The 16,619-nt window shown below is 42.2% G+C and overlaps 2 protein-coding genes across 7 annotated transcripts in view; one reads left to right on the forward strand and one right to left on the reverse strand.

Moving 5' to 3' along the window:
- ACSBG1 (acyl-CoA synthetase bubblegum family member 1) overlaps nt 1-1,862 on the forward strand; it is a 37,543-nt gene extending 35,681 nt beyond the window's left edge. For all 6 annotated transcript variants that reach the window (XM_027791415.2, XM_027791416.2, XM_027791418.2 and 3 more), the window contains one exon: nt 804-1,862. In XM_027791415.2, coding sequence (XP_027647216.2) covers nt 804-880 — 77 coding nt within the window. In that variant the 3' untranslated portion in view covers nt 881-1,862. The remainder of the gene's footprint in view (nt 1-803) is intronic.
- A 124-nt stretch (nt 1,863-1,986) lies between these two features.
- On the reverse strand, nt 1,987-15,392 carry IDH3A (isocitrate dehydrogenase (NAD(+)) 3 catalytic subunit alpha). Its single transcript, XM_055809614.1, has 11 exons — nt 15,256-15,392; nt 13,623-13,685; nt 11,730-11,813; nt 10,261-10,375; nt 9,564-9,751; nt 9,175-9,308; nt 8,402-8,504; nt 8,259-8,323; nt 6,158-6,242; nt 5,505-5,657; nt 1,987-3,630 (listed from the first exon to the last, which is right to left on the reverse strand). Exons 1-11 carry the CDS (start codon nt 15,280-15,282, stop codon nt 3,547-3,549), a joined length of 1,101 nt encoding a protein of 366 aa, XP_055665589.1. The 5' UTR covers nt 15,283-15,392; the 3' UTR covers nt 1,987-3,546.
- Between the last annotated feature and the right edge of the window lie 1,227 nt (nt 15,393-16,619).

Raw genomic sequence — 16,619 nt, forward strand, 5'->3', positions numbered from 1 at the left:
TCACCACAATGTACTTTTTTTTTTTTTTTTTTCTCACCTTTCTGTGGGGAGGGGGCTTTGAACAAGTAGGAGGCTCTCTTTGCTTGAGGGTGGATCTTTTAGTGTGCCGATTAGGGTAGTTCACATATAGCTCAAGCAATTTTCTGTTTGGTCTCATAAACCATTTGTCTCTCCCGAACTTATCTTCTAATGACCCACCCTGACATATCTATGGTATCCATTCCTTTCCTGACATATCTATGGTATCCATTCCTTTCCCAAGGCCATGTTTTGTTAACTGTTTGTGACATCTATTTTTCAAATTCTTTCTTGTTTTTCTGTTATTTATATATATATATATATATATATACACATACTTTGTCTAAATTTCGAGTTTGATCTAATACTGAGCTGGTTGACTACAATATTGAAAATTTCTTGTTTTTAAAAAAAAAAAGCTGCAAGACAGTGAGTGAAAGTGAAAGCCTGCCCACAGAGCCCCAAGCACATTACCAGGCTCTTTGAATAAACTGGGAATTGTTTAAAAGCTTTCAAAACCATCATCCTTTTAATTATTTTTAATGAAAATACAAGTAGTAGTAGGTCATCACCCTCTTACCTGCAGCTCCCTTTGAAGTCCTCTTGCTTATGTGGAGGCAACTTTACATACCATGCTTGCTTCTCACTTTTAGCAGGTTTCTACACTGAGTGAGAGAAGTTCTTCCAAACAAGCTCTTCAATAGAAAATCTTAAGAATCAAAGCTCAAACCGAGTAGGAATTTTTGTTCCTATTTCTGCTTTTGTGACTCCCTCTCTCTTTTAAGGTCCAACAATGAAGCTAAAACGGCTCACTGTGCTTGAGAAATACAGAAGTGAAGTAGACTCCTTCTATGAAGAGTAAGAAGTCTTTTGTTCAAGTATTAAGACCTGTGAGCTAAAAAACCTATTTCCTAATCAAAGCATTAACGAAGATTTATGCTCGTTTTGATTGTGTAGTCTATTGAACTGAACCACTAGAAAACTGCTGTGTCAATTTAGTTGTTCCTGATACTCACCTGATGGTTTGTCCTTTTTACAGAAGCATCTATGCAGCGTGTCCATTTTCTAATACTGTTTTTACTTTATGACCTACATGATTAAGATTAAAAACATTCTTTTGTGTTGCATAAAGCAGGTATAACAAATTAATTCTTCTAAACTGAAACACAGAAAATTTTTTTGTATAGCTATCTTTTTTGTTGTTGTTTCTTCTACAGGACGGTGCCTGTAGCTCATGATATATTTTGGTAGATCAGTAGTTAGCAGTACTGCTTAGTGAAACTGACACCACTCCAATAATAATTATTTAAAAAAAAAAAACAAACACAAAAGGGCTGGTTTTCTTCCTCTCCCAGGGAAGAGTTTCTTCTTGTTCACTAACAAATTTCACAATCTAAAGACACTCCTCTTCTGTTTTTACAGTGGCTAGAATTCAGACTTTTGTGAAAACAGCAGCTCATAATTTCTTAAATCCATGTTGATTGCTCCTAAAAACAAATAATCAAAAAAGGTGGGGGAATAGTTCATTAAGACTGGAAGACATAATGTAGCTCTCACATTAAAGCGCTCTCAGAACAGAAACATCTTTAAAATTGTTTACAGCACTTTTAAGCAAAAGAGTTTAGAAGTAACGTTTGTTTGCATGTTTCAGTATTCAGGTTGTACCAGTTCTGACAGACGTGAGCTGCAGGTCTTCCCCATATGGAAAAATTAATCATTATGTGAAGGACATACGTGACAGAAAGTGGTCTAAAGTGTTTGTGGTTGGCGAGTTACAATAGCCAGGCAGGCTCCAGCCACTGTTCTCCATCAAAAAACTCATGCAGGACTGGATGTTGTTTCCATGAAATTTCCATTACCAGTCTTAACGCATTTTACAGACTTAAGATTTGTTGCAAGTACCAAAAATCAGCTCAATACACAAAAGATGATAGCAGCCTAGGATTAAAAAAAACAAAACAAGCAACAGGACTTTGAAAAGTTTATTTTTCCCCATTTTGTGCGCAATGGTAATTCAGAAGTTCTTCAACAATATTAATCTAAGAAACAAGGAAGCAGCAGCTTGTAAAACACGGAAAGAAACGTTGCCCTATTCACCAAAAGCAGAGTGCGTGAGGAGTAAAGCTCACTGTCCCTCCTCCAACATGTTGTTAGACCGTATAAAAAAGCTGGGATGCTTACTTTAGAGTGGCACTGGAAGCTGTTACTCAAAATTGATTTTACTTCTGAAACAACCAGCCTCAACAATCTTAATAGAAAGTCACGAAGAGGAGTAGTATCTATTAATAGAATGGAGCATTAAGAAGCCTGGTTCTGGCAGGAGGCATAATCCTGTGCTACAGTCATGAGTTTTAAAATACACATTCTCTTGTAGGGTATGCTGATGGAAGCATACCTTAAGACACACAGATCAGAATGGCTCACATGATCTGTATGCGATGAAGGGAAGGAAAGAGACCTGCTTTTACACCCATTGAGCTTAGCAAGCAGGGAAAAATTAGTCTCAGATCCCCTTGAATAGGGATGAAATGTATTTCTGGAACGTCGGCACCAGAGCCAAACCTTCAATCTGTCTTAATCCGTTCAGGACTAGTCCCTTACATTCAGAGTTTCTAGAATAAAATTACTAGTCGATACAGTAAGACACACTGAACACTGTGCATAAAAGTACAGCACAAAAAGCATTCTAGCAGAAGTCATGAAATATTTAGTATAAATTTGCAAAGTTAATACTTTCCCCTCAATATACGGCAGAATTAATTTTGTGTGATTTACTCTCATTAGAACTCTGTTGTAAAGTGTGTTTCAGAAAGGAAAACTTGTAAGAATTATTTTGGTATACAGGTTCGGAAAATAACTTTACTTTCAACATTAACTCTCACCCCCTTGCTGGTTAATTCTTTGTGGACTTTTTAAAAATACACAAATAGATAAATATCTAGAATTTTTTATTTCTTTATTCATGCCCTTGGAGGGCAAGGATGTATTTCATGAATCACCAGAGTATCGAAACTGGTTTTTTCATAGTTTTTAACATGAAATTGCTATTTTAAGTTATTTTATACCCGTTTCTGTTTATGAAGGTCATCTTGTGCTATTGTTAGGCTGAAAACCTATCTTTTGAATTTCAGTGAGATCAATAAAGTAGGTTTTAACCATTAAGGTGCTTTTACATTTCACCAACTCTGTTACTGGTTTATTTGCATAATTTTTCTTTGTGGAAAGTAAAAACCTCTAGTTGAAATGGAAAATGGTAGACAGTTACAGTGGCAATAGAAGAATTCACTTACATAAAAATATTCACCAGATAGAAAAAAAAAATAAATAAGCACTTTAAAAGTCCACTGAGAGCAGGCACAAGCATCATTTGTAGCCATTTGGACTAAATTTATTAATGGAGAGGCCCTAACTAAAAAGTTTGCTCTCTGAAGAGACAAGCAAACTATATGCATATGGATGTCAGGTTACATACAGTGTACTTTGTGTGATCCATCCTTTCGGAGTTCTTACAAGTAGTACAAGAAAAGTTTAGTCTGTGTCCTGTACTCTGCGGCAGATCTCCTCTGTGAATTCCGAACACTTGGCGCTACCTCCCAAATCTTTGGTCAAGACCTAAAAGAAAAAAAAAAAGTATTACTAAAATGCTTTACAGGGCTAGTCTCGTCTCTGAACAATTCTGTATATTCTTCTTACATGTTGTGTATGGAAACTAAATAGGGGTGAGAAGGAATACATCGGGTTTGAGTTTTTCCGCTTCCCATAGAGCCCTCCTCAGTAAGGTCTATGCAGACTGAACAGGTAGAGAAAATCCGAGTATGAACATTAAGTATTGTGTTAGCAGATTTCAACATGATTTTATCTTAACTACAGGAAGGCATGTTTGGCCAAAGCTCTGCAAATTCCCTTGGCCACTTGATGGTGTAACTACCTGTGAAGTATAAGTTTTCAATAAGAAGTCTGTGCTTTGGAAGTAAAATCCATGTATGATGCACGCAGAGGCAACTAATTGAGAGTAATTCCGTAAGGTTTTGGGGGTTTGGTTTTGTTTTTTTTAAAAGGAAACCCACACAGGAAAAGCACGCATAGCTCTTAATGCTGCATGTTAACAGTTCTTTAAGTTTGCTTAGTTTAGTTAAGAGATGGAAAAATGCAGAGTTAAAACTTTTTCATCAGATACAAGTCCTGTTTGGCAGCATGAAGACAGTAAAATAAAAAAAGTAAGTGGGCAACACTGCTTGTCCAGCCTAGCTAAAATAAAGCAGTCTAGGAGGTAATTTAAAAAAAAACATTAGTTTTTCCCTTTCATGACACATAGAGAGATCTCAATTAAATGGCAGGGGTGGGGGAAGCGAGGAAAGGGAGAAAGAGCAAGCAGGAGAGGCAATCAAGGTTACTATTTTAGGATCTTGTAATTTTAACTGCATTATGCTTTTTTGAATTGAGAAATATTCTCTCCATTATCAGCATACAATCACAACGCTGTAAGTAACTAGTAAACAAGTAGCCGTGTCACAAAACTTGCACTATGTTATCTTCATAAAATTACTGACCTGAAGATGGAGGATTTCAATTCCAGGAAAACTTTACAGGAGCACCTCTTTATTCACTTGTAAGTTTAGATTATTTTTAACTGGCTCCTACACACAGTAAGATAGCTGCAAACAGACCACTTATGAAATGATGACAGCTTTTTGTTTAAGCATGCTTGTTACTTTTAATTACAAAGCAGCTTCTTACGCTCCTGCTCAAGATAACTGAACCAGTACAGCTAACTGCTATGCAATCTTCAGGACCTTTCCAGTTATGTTTTGAAAAGGTGGATGTCAAAGTAGCTGAGTGAACCAGTAACATTAGGAGCAGAAATTCAAGTCAGGCTTCAGAGTGTAAGCCCCCGAGAATATCCCATTTGGGTCTTGAATCTGGAACCGCTTACTGCCAAGGAGAAATCACATAAAATCTTAGAGGAAAAAAGTAAACGCTGGATAAAACCAATTCTTTTGTAGTCCAAAAAGGAGTGAAAGTAGTTAGGAGGAAAAAAAGAAAATAACCAACCTGAAAAAACAGGAGCAGAAGTATTAAAGTTAGGACTGAAATGCTATAAACAAAGTGGATGATTAAGCCTGTGAAAGGCAAGTAAGCGTCCTTCACTTCAGGATCCAGATGTAAATACATATGCTTTGTATCCTCTAATCCCCTTCATGAAAAAGACGTCCGGTTCTAGCTTTTAGAATTAACAAAGCTGTGGAAATGTAAGACGAGCATTACTGAGACACAACAAATGCCACAGGCTGTCCTTAGTACTGAGCTGGGCAGATCTAATACCACCAAAGATAATGTAATTGCTATCAGAGGACAGTGGCACTGCTCATGCGTCAGGCCAGCACAGCAGGTCATCCACTGTTCTGGTGTTAATGTTCTAAGTTAATTTTTGCTGCGATAGGACATGATTTTAACTCACTGCGTTTATTTGCACACCCTCATATTACCTTTCCATCTTTGATTGTATCAAAGCAAGCGGTCTCAATTTTTGTGGCATGTTTGTGTAGTCCCATGTGACGCAACATCATTACAGCACTCAGAAGAAGGGCAGTTGGATTTGCCAAGTCTTTTCCTGCAATGTCTGGTGCCGTTCCATGAACCTAGAAATGAAAGAGAATCTACCTGTTACCATGTCAATATGCTGACTAAAATGTCCTAGGCAATTCAAGTGCACGTAAGTAACTTGAAACATACTCCTCACGCACAAGCATGTTAAAATAGGAGTTCCTGCACTACTGTAATACAGTTAGTGGAAAGGAGACGGGAAATGCCAGACCAGTTCAGTTCAAAGGCATCAGAAAGTGGGAACTAGGTCACCTAGTATCTCCGTTATGCACCTCAAGTTCTATTTCACAGAGGGTATTTCTCTTATGAAAATGAGGGGAATAAAAGCGTCAGTAAAAGGACATGCGAAAAACTATGTTCAACTAGTCTCTCTGGGTAAAGCTTCAGTGTCTTCACAGTAAAAAAAACCAAACCACAACAGTTTTACGGAGAACTTCGTTAAATGACAGCCACATCATATGTCATGGGAAAGTTTTACATTCTCAGGTTCAGGCAAAGTAGTTATTACTACTATACCTCACATAAGAAGACATACCGATTCAAAAATTGCAACTCCATTAGCACCAATATTTCCACTTGGTGTTACTCCAAGACCCCCAATTAGGCCAGCACACAAGTCACTGGAAAAAAAATGAACACCATCAAACAGAAAAACCCACAAGTTTTTCCATATACAGTTGCCTCTCTGCAAGGTATACAGTATTTTTGTTTCTCATTTTATGGCAACAGTAACTTATTTTATATACCCATACAGTCTGAGAATAATATTGGGAAAGAGCAGGTGCTGTTAGCCACTTGTACTCCACTAGAACAATTGAAACTTTGTAGAACTACTAGTAGAAGACAATTTAATAAAGGAAAATCAAAAGGAAATTCCAAATACTACAATAAAGCTGATTAAGACACAGGCACTCAAAGACAAAAGGTTGTCTTTAAGATTAAGACAAAAAGTACTCAAAGCACAGAGTATGTGTATTGTCAAAAGTCTCAAAAACTAGCAAAAACTGTAATGTACAGTTCCCTGTAACTATTCCCAAGTCTTAATTTCCTCCAAAGAGGCCACAGAACTACTTTTCTTATGTGAAGTCCTTCTAAAAAGCATGGAAGATTTTGCTCAGGTACATGACTAGTAGTTGTAATGTTTATTGCATGTAGCTTAAGGAACATGTTCCAAGTGACACTAGACTAGCTTTCCCCCTCTCTACTGAACAGCCCACAAGTCACAAGTCTGACATTAGCAGATCATCAAACATAAACAATTTGCATTTGTTTTCCCCCAAAGTTAACACGGGGAAGGACAAACCAACTGTGCCTATCGTCATCGCTGTACCCTCAAAGCTGAACGTACCGATAAACAAGGCTCTTAAAACTCTGATATTTTAGTGTACTGTTTCGTTGCTACAACTTAGCTAATCAAGGACTAACAAGTAGAAAAGTTTGGATGACCTTGCAGAACAGTATTTAGGTTTAAGCTAAAATAAACTGATTAGCTTTGGTTGTATAGAGTCTGGGGGGGGGGAAAGTGGATACAGTCTACATTTGTCGCTGTAGGTATTCAATGGTTCAAGGTAAGGGATTTCCTTCTGTGCCTATTCAGTCCAAGAGACCTGGTAGGCATTATGTTCACACTTCAAAAATCTCTTTTAGTTAACAACCTAACAGCTGCTGCGAGGGCCCTACGGACTCCTCTACCAACTCTGAAAGCAAGAAGCATTAGCTGGAGTCTAGTTTTTCTTAGAGACCAAGAGCCTCACCATAGACGGTGCAATTTTAAGAGAAGCTCAACAAGCATTTCTTCTTACACATGCGCTACCTTTACATTTATTATCTGTACAAAGCCAGGAGATGGATTCTAAGATTTAAACAGTCATTGAACTTCGAAATATATTCTGATTCAGGCTGTTTTCTCAACCTCTCCTTAGAAGTGCAAGGAGAAGCAGTGGTTTTTTCACACTTACAGGTTCGCATTAAGATAACTAAATACTGTGTGTAAAATTAAATTTACTCTACCTAAACATTTTACAGAATGGAAAATGTGTGCTGATGGATTTTGCCATCAAGAACCTCTAGTATTAATGTTACTCAAATATGAAATTTAATTTGAAGATGAGGGAAAAAATACAATACATAAAACAAGCACTGGTAGGACACTAAGAGGCCACCTGTGTCATTCTTCAGTGACTCTGCAGACCCGTTTAACTGTAAGGCTAGCTTGCTGTAAACATCGTGGTCCTACAGTTATCTTGCACAATCATTTCACTGCTAAGATTAGAATTTTTTTTCTCCAATATCTAACTAAGCATTCTTTATTACAATTTAAGCCATTAAATTCTTCACATATTTGGAGAAATAGCTCTTCTGCCCCACCTGAACAATATTCATAGCCTCCATAAGCAGAAACTTTTTTTTTTTTTAAATAAGAAGCACATTCTCATCATATAGCCCCTCCCAACAATGTACTAATAATTGCAGGGTAACAATGTCATCCTTTCTTCCCATTTAAAGTCTAATTTATAAAGTTTTAAATTCTGAATGCAGAAAATCATCACCCATCTGGCTGTGTATAACCTGAATAACTGTCTGGAACGTTAACAGTATTTTACATGTTGGGTTAGTTTAAATTAAAACCTCCATACCTGAGGATGTCACCATACAAGTTCGGCATAACAAGCACATCAAATTGTGACGGATCTTGAACCATCTAGAAAGAAGTATATTCTCATTAAGGTTAAGAATTTAAACTAAAAAATAACCACAATTAAAACATATAAATACTCACATTCAGGCACACAGTATCCAGATACATTTCATTAAATTTAATATCTTTACAGTTTTCTGCTGCCTCCCTGCATTTTCTCAAGAAAAGCCCATCAGACATTCTCCTGCAATTAAATAAGCGAAAGAATACTGCAGTTACTGTAAGCAAGCAGTACTGAAGATAAAGAAAACTGCACGCAACACAAGATTAAATAAAAATATGAAGAGTGCAGAAACTTAATTTGTGACTCATCATCCCTTATGTTAAATACAAACAATATTTAAAATATATTACAATCAGAGAAGTTATGCCTTTTACATTTCCTCCTAAAATATTTTTGTATCAGTAGTTTAACAGACATATATTAATTCTCAGAATGACTCGTATTCATTTACTAAAGGCTTACAGGTGATGTCAGGTAATATCACACATGTTATGACTCAGTTCAATATAAAGTGGCTTGGAAGCTGGAAAAGACACTAGCCATTTTCACCCTCAGTTTTTAAATACATTTTCCTAGTTTAAGACTACGTTTATAATAAGAGCTTTGCAAGGAAAGTCAAAGGATTACTACAAACTTAGTAATAAAAACATTAGTATGTAATTATTATAGCCCTATCAATACTGGGTCAGTATTGTCCATTTTACTTAGGAGGAGTCTACTTTACTAATCTCCCATTTTACTTACTCCCAGTAGCATCAACAGAAGTTATACACTTAAGGAATATTTAAAAAGTTATTTATAATTAAATGCATATTACTATTTGTTGTTCTCCTCAAAAGCGTCAACGTACATAATATTTGCCTTGTGCACAGCAGTAACATGGCTTCTCTGATTATTTCTGGCGTACTCAAAAGCAAATTCTGCAATACGCTTGCTAGCTGCTTCTGTGATCAGCTTGATACTTTGCACAACACCTTCAACAATCTGAAAGACAGTAGTTGCATTATTAGTAAAACCTAAGCTTGTTTTTCAAGTCGGTAGTACGAATGTTTGGGACAAAGTAGTAGAATTCTGAGTGAGGCAGTCTCAACAATGCATTTCACAATAAAATAACTATTTTATGGGTAGCAAACAAAAAACACCACCCAACCTCTTAGTACTACGCCACTGAGACGGGCAAAGTTACCGTTCATGAAACACAGAAAACCTGCCAGAAACCCAACAGTTCCAGCAACATACCACATGCTCAATTCCACTGTATTCGCCTTCTGTGTTCTCTCTGATTGTGACGATGTTCACGTCTGTATATGGGGTTTTGTACCCTTCAATTGAAACGCAGGGACGTACGTTTGCATAAAGGTCAAAGGTTTTACGCAGAAGCAGATTCATTGATGGATGCCCTGCAGCAATTGGGGTCTTTAGAGGCCCTGAAGAAAAAAAAAAAAAAGAAAGAAAATTGTTAAGAATGAGTAAGAAGATAACCCCCACCATGAATTTTAGAGTTGCAACCCTAGGTAAAGTGGTACTCCTGACAGCGACTCTCCAAATTCCTATTCAACCCTTATGCTGAAACGCCACGGGAATTCTCTGTGCTATTAAGTGATGCTGATCAGCTGTTAAAAGGCCAAACTACAACTCTTACAGAGATACTATTCATTAGGAACCTAGTTATCGCATACTATTGTGTAGCAACAGTATTAGAAATGCATTCTGCACAGCCCAAAGGTCGGTATGGCGTAATACCTGCCTTTAATGCATTTCCTAGATCTATGAGTTACGGCTTTGAAATGAAAGGCTGTTTTAAGATTACAGAAGACTGCCTGACAGGCTGTCCCCTGTAATTAGCCATTTTATTGTGCTACAGATGAAGGACTTTAAATTAGACTGACAATAAACCCAACAGTATTTAGTATCTTTGTATTAACCCTTAAAGTACCTTTTAATCCCATTTTGTTTTTATCCATGGATTCTTTGGCATCTGGAGGTATCATCCACTTCCCTCCTGGTCCTTGGATAGCCGTAACATTCCTCTCTTCCCACTGAATAGGAGCCTGAACACATTTACTCTACGTTAACTTAAACATCATGACTTTTGCTTCAAGTTTTAACTTCCCTTTCACAAAAAGATGCATAAGGAATTTTTTTCCAAGCTTTCCCAAACAATTTTTCTCTGGTGACTGCAAGCAAGCATGAGATATTTGAACTCAGAAATAAACAATTTTTTAAAAATGTGATTAGGTAAGTGAAAATGAAATACTATGAGCAACATACCGTCATAAACTTGAATACCACAATGCCTCCCTAGGCAACGTACACACAGAATTTGTGAGAATTGCAATATACATGCTACTTCTTTCAAGCACTTAAGAGCTGTTGAGTTCCTCGTACACAAGAGACAAGATATTTGAAAACTGAACTCGCCGAGAACCCATCATCTGTACTGCCTGGGAGACAGTACATAACACAGATAATATATCTGTTATCTAACTGAAAACCTGCAAGTGTTCCACAGTGCCTTCTGAATTCGCATTCACTATGGGCATCTTGTAAGTGGAGGCAGGCTGCCACCCACTCATCTCACAGCAAGGACGATAAAGGCAAAGACACACGGCTTTTCACAAGCAAACAGAACCAATCAAAGCATAACATATTAGACAATCCCCTTTAAAACAAACCAATCTGATTAAGCATTGCAAACATGCACTCACTCGCAAACGTAGGTTTTATTCGTCCACACCTCCTGCTTGACTCCCCAGAAACAACCAAAACTACTGTAAGATTTTCATACATAGGTAAAGAGAACGTCTAAGTCAGACAGTTGTCATAGAAAAGGAACGTGCCTCGGTGCTGTTACTAACATGGAACAATTTAACACGCATCTTTCCTGAAGAGCTGTATTTCCTTTCAAGGAAACTTGACAAATTCTGGTGAAGTTCCTCAGACAGGTAGTAAAACAGTTCTTGGATATATTCAGTTTTCGTATCACTTAAGTGAACGTGTTTGGCAGCGCGGCAGTTTGATTTCTAAGAATAAGCCAGTCCTTTCACACACACTTTCATCTGCACTGGAAGTCATAAAGAATGAAAGAACATCCTCTACCAGTTGCTCAGGGTTGCTACATCAACAAGATGATTACACATGATATATTGAGTTCCTACTGCCAAAAATTAAACACGGCATTTGCTCTCAACTCTGCTCCTCTGCCAGCTGACAGTTTCAAGTCCTGCCTCGATATCACAGTCCGATCTTTTATTAGCTGAAGCTTCAGACTCTGTCTGTTGTTAAGAAGTTTCAATAGCTTAAACATGACTTGCTCTTTTGGAAGTTAAAGAGAAAACATTTATTAATACTTGTTGTTGTTATAGTTAAATTTACAACGCTTACAGCAAGACAAATATGACTTACTTTGGCAGCATCAAAGATCTTCATGACAGCAGCAGAAATCTCAGGTCCTATGCCATCTCCTGGGATTAAAGTTACTGTTTGTACCTAGGTAAAAAAATACCAGTACTGCTACAAATGAATGTTTGTTTTCTACATAGAAAACATTTTCTTGTGTTGTAGGAACCAAGTAACTACTAGAAAAGAGCGGAAAGTTTCAGTTGCCAAATATTCACTATAAAGAATAGCAGTACTGGACAGAAGTGAGAATGACGAGCTTGCTTTCAAAGGGAGCGTGCAAATACTTTGAGAGAATTGTTTAAAAATCTGCCTGCATTTAGATTTCAAAACACAGAGGTTTAACCTGAAAGGCAGGTTCCTGCCCAGCGCTCTTTGAAATGAATGATCTCAGTATGCTTTCTTCTTAAAATGTGGTGAGGAGCTAATATTACCTAGTTATGGCTTGGTTACCCATATGTCTCCAATATGTATCGACATGCTGCGTAATACTGACACATGGTAGAAAAGATTAAACTTATGAAAAGCTACATTCACCTTAGAAAAAAAGATCTCATGCATATCTAAACGTCTCAGGTGACTTCCTAAAAATCTCAGGCTGATTTTTAACAATACCAAGTTCTTTTCTTCCCATAATGTTCTCAGTCTTGTTTTCTTTTATCATCACCAAACAGATGAAATAAATTGCATAGCCCAGGCTCACTGAATAACAAGGGAAGAAAGTGTGCTGCTTTGGTTAAAAAAAAAAATAATTATGATCACTATTCTAATCGTACATGCCCCAGCTCTTTTTGTTTTACTTAAGGATTTCAAATAGTTCTGCAAGCGCTCATTATTACCTACACAAAAGGCAGCTCAGATACAGCATTATTTGCAAAACCTCAATTAGAAGCAACTCACAAGATACGCTGCTATCCTTCCCCATACAAAATATTCAGAATTTCAATATGTATTGACTGATTTTTTAACTACTTTGAGCCAAGCAAATTCACTGTGCACAACAAAAGAGGCAGAGCTTCAGATGACAGAACACTGCTGTTAAGCAAGCACAGAACCAGTGGAATGCCTCAAGGTTAGTTCTGTGCTCTCTTGTTGCTTCACAGCATGGCAGGACCCCACCTGAGACACAGAATGTTTCATCTGGAACAGTAATGTGGTGTAAACAGACCCCGACGCACCTCACCTAAATCTTTTTATGCTGTATGAGTGACTCTTCAGTTTCTTTTCTAGCTGTTCTACCTGCTGTTCTACAAACCTTATAATTAAAAGCCACAGTTCCACTTTAAAATTAAGTCCTGCTTAAGGGTGCATGCAGCGGTGCTGAGCCCTGCTTCTGCCCAAGCAGTTTTTAAAGCCGCCTTCAGTGAAGAAAACAAAAGGCCTGTGGGCGCTGCAAACACACACACCTAAGGAAGGTAAAACATCCACAAAGGAAATACACAATCAGTGTCTAAAATACTTTAAAGAGGGCATTGAAAAGGCAGAACTTTAGATGCAAGGTATTCTAAAAGCAGCAGTAAAATAAATCTAGTGCAATCTTGGCAGCAAGCCTGCAAAATAAAGAAAATGAGAAGGTTCTCAACAACTTTGCCCAATATTTGCCCATTTCCAGCTGAGTTGCAGAAGACTGGCTTATGTCCGTATTTTGTGAAAAGCATTCATGCCACTTCTACCTTTTGCTACAGCCCTTTGTGTTATCGCTTACGCTTTAATATGCAATTGCCGAAGACAGCAATTAAACCAATATAAAAGCAGCATGGCATTAAAGGCATGTATGTTCACTTATTTAGGCCTTATTTTTTGAGAATGTAAAAACAACAGCAACCTTACAAAAGCCAATTTTGGAACCCCTTTCTTGAGAAACTTCTTAAAAGAAAAAGATGGTACTATTATACTCACAGCACTACCAAAACTTCTGGTCACCTGTTTTTGGTTTTTGAAAGCACCTAACAATCGAGAAACCTGCAAGAATATAAAATAAAAAGATGCTATTTTACTATGCAAGTGGGATTTAAAAAAGTTAGTAATATTGAAGCAAACCTGCATTTTAAAATCATATCACTTTAAGCTTCCTATCTTAGACTAGTAATGAAACGAGTAAGTAACGCTTTGCCAAGTTGCTCTCTAACATTCTGGGTACTGACACCTCATGTGGATATTCTTAGCACGAGGTCAGCCCAGGCCAGCCACCTGTGCCCTGCAGCGTGCCACACGCTCCCCGCCTTGCCCGGGGGTGTGGGGAAGGCACTGCACAGTGACCCCAGTCCTTACACACCGCACACGGGACGTAAGGATGCAGTAACTCCTAAGTAGACTATATGCAAAGGATTAAGATTCGTGGAAAGCAAAGGGAAAAATCGAACACTTTCACCAAGGGTTGGGTGGACAGCATCTTTACATGTTTTTAGCTAACGTTTCCAAAACTTCTTTGCATTGGTGCCACTTCTTCCACTCCAACTCTGGTGCATTTTGTTCTTCCACCTCTGTAGCTTTTGCAGCGTTGCCTCCTGCATGCCCGACGGTTTTTTAAACGCCCAAACGGAATGCACATTAAAGACAAAATTCATCACAGCGACCGGTCCCCACAGCGTACTTAGAGGATATTCCCAGCTATCTGCGGCTCCCAAAGCCGGGACCCCTCCCCCCGCGCTCGTGCCGCCACGGGCAGACCCCCGCGAGGTCAGTACGGACACGAAAGGGCAGCAGGAGCGCAGCCGCCCCCCGGCTCCCCTCCCTCGGGGGTCTCAGCCCTCTGTGGCTTCAGCCCGCAGCCCCGCCCCGCTGCAACGGCACCGCGGGCGCGTGCGGGGCACCCGCGCCCCCCGCCCCGCCCCCACCCGCGCGGCAGCGGGGCCAGCCGGGCTCCCGGGCACCGCAGCCACGAGCGGGTGGCGAGGCGCGCCGGGGGCCAGGCCACTTCGGGCAGGAGGTGGGCTTACTAGGCGTTTACAAGGCACTTACGCCAGGAGGTGAGGTTCCTTCTGACCCAACGTGAGCCACACAAGGTCACCGCATCGGGCGAGCAAGGCCTGCCGCCGCCAGCCGCGTAACGGCTCCGCGGGCGACAGTCCCGGGAAGGGCCCGGCCCGCACCCCCGCACCCCGCAGCGACCGGGCCCGGCCGAACCCGCCCCTTCGGACCCTGCCGGGATCCATTAACCTTCGCGGCTCCCGCCGCACTCGCGTGGCAGCGGCGCCCCCCCGGCGGGCCGTCACTTCAGGCCCAAGAGGAACGTCGCGTACCCGCGGCGGGCCCGGGGCCCCGGCTGCGCGCCCCAGCGGGCCCGGTGACTGCCGGGCCGCGCCGCCCCCCGGGCCGCCGCCGGGCCCCGCCGCGGGCTGCAGCGCCCCCGGGGGTTGAGACCCCGCCGCCCGCCTGCGGCCCTGCGCCCGCCCGGCAGCGCTGCCCGGGCCCGGCGGCACCGCGACCTTGCGGGCGGCTCCGAGCCGCCGCCACGGCCAAGGTCACCCCGGCGACCGCCCGCGCCGAGCGCTGCGGGAAGGGGCTCCCCCCGCCCCTCCCCCTCCGTTACCGTCGGCATCCACGCAGCTGCGGCCATGATGCGCGCGGGCACCGCGGCTCCCTCAGGCCCGGAACGCCCGCGCCCGCCTCGAGACCGGAACCGGCGCGCGGGGAGCGGCACGCCCCGCCCCGGCCCCGCCCCCGCCCCGCCCCGGGGGCCCGGCGCTGCGGCAGCGGCTGCGGCAGCGCTGAGGGGCCGCCGCGTGCCCGGGCCCCTCCCGCCGCTCGCCGCCCGTAGCGGGGCCGCCCCCTCCCCCCGCGCTCGGCCCCCGCCCCGCTGAGGTACCGCGGCGCCGCCGTGCACCCGGCCCGGCCCGGCCCGGCCGCCCCGGGCGAGGCGGCGGAGGCGCTGCCGCCCCAGCAGGGCCTGAGGCGCCGAGGAGCGCGGGCGGGGGGCGCCGCGGGCCGGGGCCGACGAGCCCAGCAGCAGGCCCCGGGAGGTGCCAGTGGGGAGTGGCGGGAGCGGCCTCCGGTTCCGAGGCGTTTGGTGGTTTGATGAAGCCTCGGCTCCGAGAATCGGGCCCTTTGCAGGAAGAAACCGGTTGGCCTTGGAGAAGCGTGAGCGGTGTTTGCAGCAGGGAAAAACAGTGCCCCACGTACCAACCCCCACAGGCGTTGGATTAGGGGCACTTTAAAATTCGTGTTTGCCTGAATTTCTGAGGTACTTGCCTCAGCGCTGTCGGCAGGACGAGGCAGTGGTGAGCTGGCACCAGGGCGCTTCGAGCTCAGGCCCCTGGGCGTAACCGCTGCCCCTGACTATCATCAGCTTTTCCCACCCGTGGTGGTGACGCTCCACCACCTTCCCTAGGGCCCGCTCAGCCGGCGGCGGTGCGGGGCCCTCTCACCGCGTGGCAGGCTCTGCCTCGTCAGTGGTCAGTGCCGGTGCTGCCGTGGCCTGCCGTGTTCTTCGCTCGGTTTATCTCAGCTGTTCTGTTCTCCCGTCAAACAATTGCACAATAGCTTAGAACCTCAGCTTTGATACTGATACGGAAAAAGTCAAGTAACGAGTTAAGAGGGAAACAATACATCAGCAGCAGATTCATGAAATTATGTATCTTGATACGCTTGTCCTTGCTTGACCAGACATAGCCAATAGCAATTAGTGCTGCAGTTCAGGTAAGGAAGTATACTGGGTTTTTGTCCAGAACTGCTTTTTGGTTTGAATGATGGCCTTGAAGCACTGCACGTGCTTCGAGGAACAAGGTAAAAAGTCCAACATAGAGGAAGACTGATCCTTCATCTTTAAGACCCTCAAGGAAGACCACCAGGAGACAGGGTGCAAGCGCCAAGAAGGTGTTCCCTTATTTTGAACAAAGCACCACCCACTCTCAGATAGTTTGTGAATATGTAAAGACATGTAATGAGTATGTATAA

The sequence above is a fragment of the Falco peregrinus genome, chromosome 1, assembly GCF_023634155.1.
Source record: "Falco peregrinus isolate bFalPer1 chromosome 1, bFalPer1.pri, whole genome shotgun sequence".
Lineage (NCBI taxonomy): Eukaryota > Metazoa > Chordata > Aves > Falconiformes > Falconidae > Falco > Falco peregrinus.